The 1,329-nt window shown below is 44.8% G+C and overlaps 1 protein-coding gene across 1 annotated transcript; it reads left to right on the top strand.

Moving 5' to 3' along the window:
- Positions 1-840: 840 nt before the first annotated feature.
- Positions 841-1,324, top strand: LOC109954074 (hemoglobin subunit beta-like; the record flags this gene model as incomplete). The annotated part of the gene is made up of 2 exons (XM_020589493.1): positions 841-1,015; positions 1,123-1,324. Coding segments are annotated over exons 1-2 (297 nt in total), but the record flags the coding sequence as incomplete, so codon positions are not given.
- Positions 1,325-1,329: the final 5 nt, after the last annotated feature.

Genomic DNA, 1,329 nt, shown 5'->3' with positions numbered 1-1,329 from the left:
TGACATTGAACCTACCTGCCCAGAGCTTCAGCGCCAATATCGGCGGCATGGCCTTCAACCTTGCCCCAGAAAGCCTTCACCAGGCTCTTGTCGCGCTCGGAGAGACTCATGGCTGTCTTGGAGTTTTACGAAAGCGAGAGAAAATGCAGATCAAATGATTCTGTCCAAGTGGGTTTGCCATAATGCCTTTATATCAAACCAAACGGAACCACGCCTATGCATCACATCCAAACCACACCCCAGATAAAGAAATTGCTAGAAGTTTTCTTTGCCAGTTTTGATGAAAGTTGCCACTCCCATGTAGCCCAGGCTATGACAACTGCCATGTGTCGTAATTTAAGTGAAACACTGCAATTTACTTGAAAACAACCTTCCAACCTCTTTAAACGCTGTTGAATTGCACTGATTTAGGAGTTTCTACTATTTTGCCTGCCCCGTTATCAATAAGGATAATAAACTAAGCAACACAAAGAAATACAATTTAACAGCAGCACAAACTAGCTAGATTTCCCAAAATGACGATACAGTTGAATGAACAGATGTTTTACATATTAAATCACATTCTGTTCCTTTTAGCTGTCTCATAAAATGGCAGCTGAGCGTAATGGTAGTTGAATTCTCGCAATAAGTTATATATTAACTGTGTTTTTAGATGGTCTTATCTAAACCATCTAAAAGATCAATTTGGATCCAAAGCTGCGTCACGCCACTCGAGGTGGTCGCCAAGATACCCACGCAAATTGGTGATTAATCGGGAAATGCAGTTTATCCAATCAGATGCTCCCTGAGCTGAGAGGCGGGGCAATGATTAATGGATAAAAACTGAAATCACAAAGGTTTGTATTCAGAAAAGGGCTTGTGATCAGCGAATTTCTTTATTACTTTTCACGGAAGTGAGAGGAAACCTTTGAACCGTAAACATGACCTGGCCTGGAACTGATGGTGAGCGCGCTGCAGTCGTCAGCCTGTGGGGAAAGCTCGACGCGGGAGCAGTTGGGGCCGAGGCTCTGCGCAGGTAGGTCCACTATTATTGCAATACTAGTATTTTATAATCGCCCTTAAATAGCCACCTTCCCTTTGAGATGTTTTACTGATGTTTCCTTACGATTAATTTCATTTCAGGCTTCTGATTGTGTATCCATGGACTCAGAGATACTTCGCTTCATTTGGTGACCTGTCCAGCGATGCCGCCATCGCCGGGAACCCGAAGGTGGCCGCCCACGGCAAGGTTGTGATGGGTGGGCTGGATAAAGCCGTGAAGCACATTGATGACATCGCCAGCGCCTTCAAGAGCCTGAGTACGATGCACTCTGAGAAGCTCCATGTGGA

This window comes from Monopterus albus, unplaced genomic scaffold (genome assembly GCF_001952655.1).
Source record: "Monopterus albus unplaced genomic scaffold, M_albus_1.0 scaffold2985.1, whole genome shotgun sequence".
In the NCBI taxonomy this organism is placed as follows: Eukaryota; Metazoa; Chordata; class Actinopteri; order Synbranchiformes; family Synbranchidae; genus Monopterus; species Monopterus albus.
Note: the sequence above shows the minus strand (reverse complement) of the source record. Positions and strands in the feature narration are given on the sequence as shown.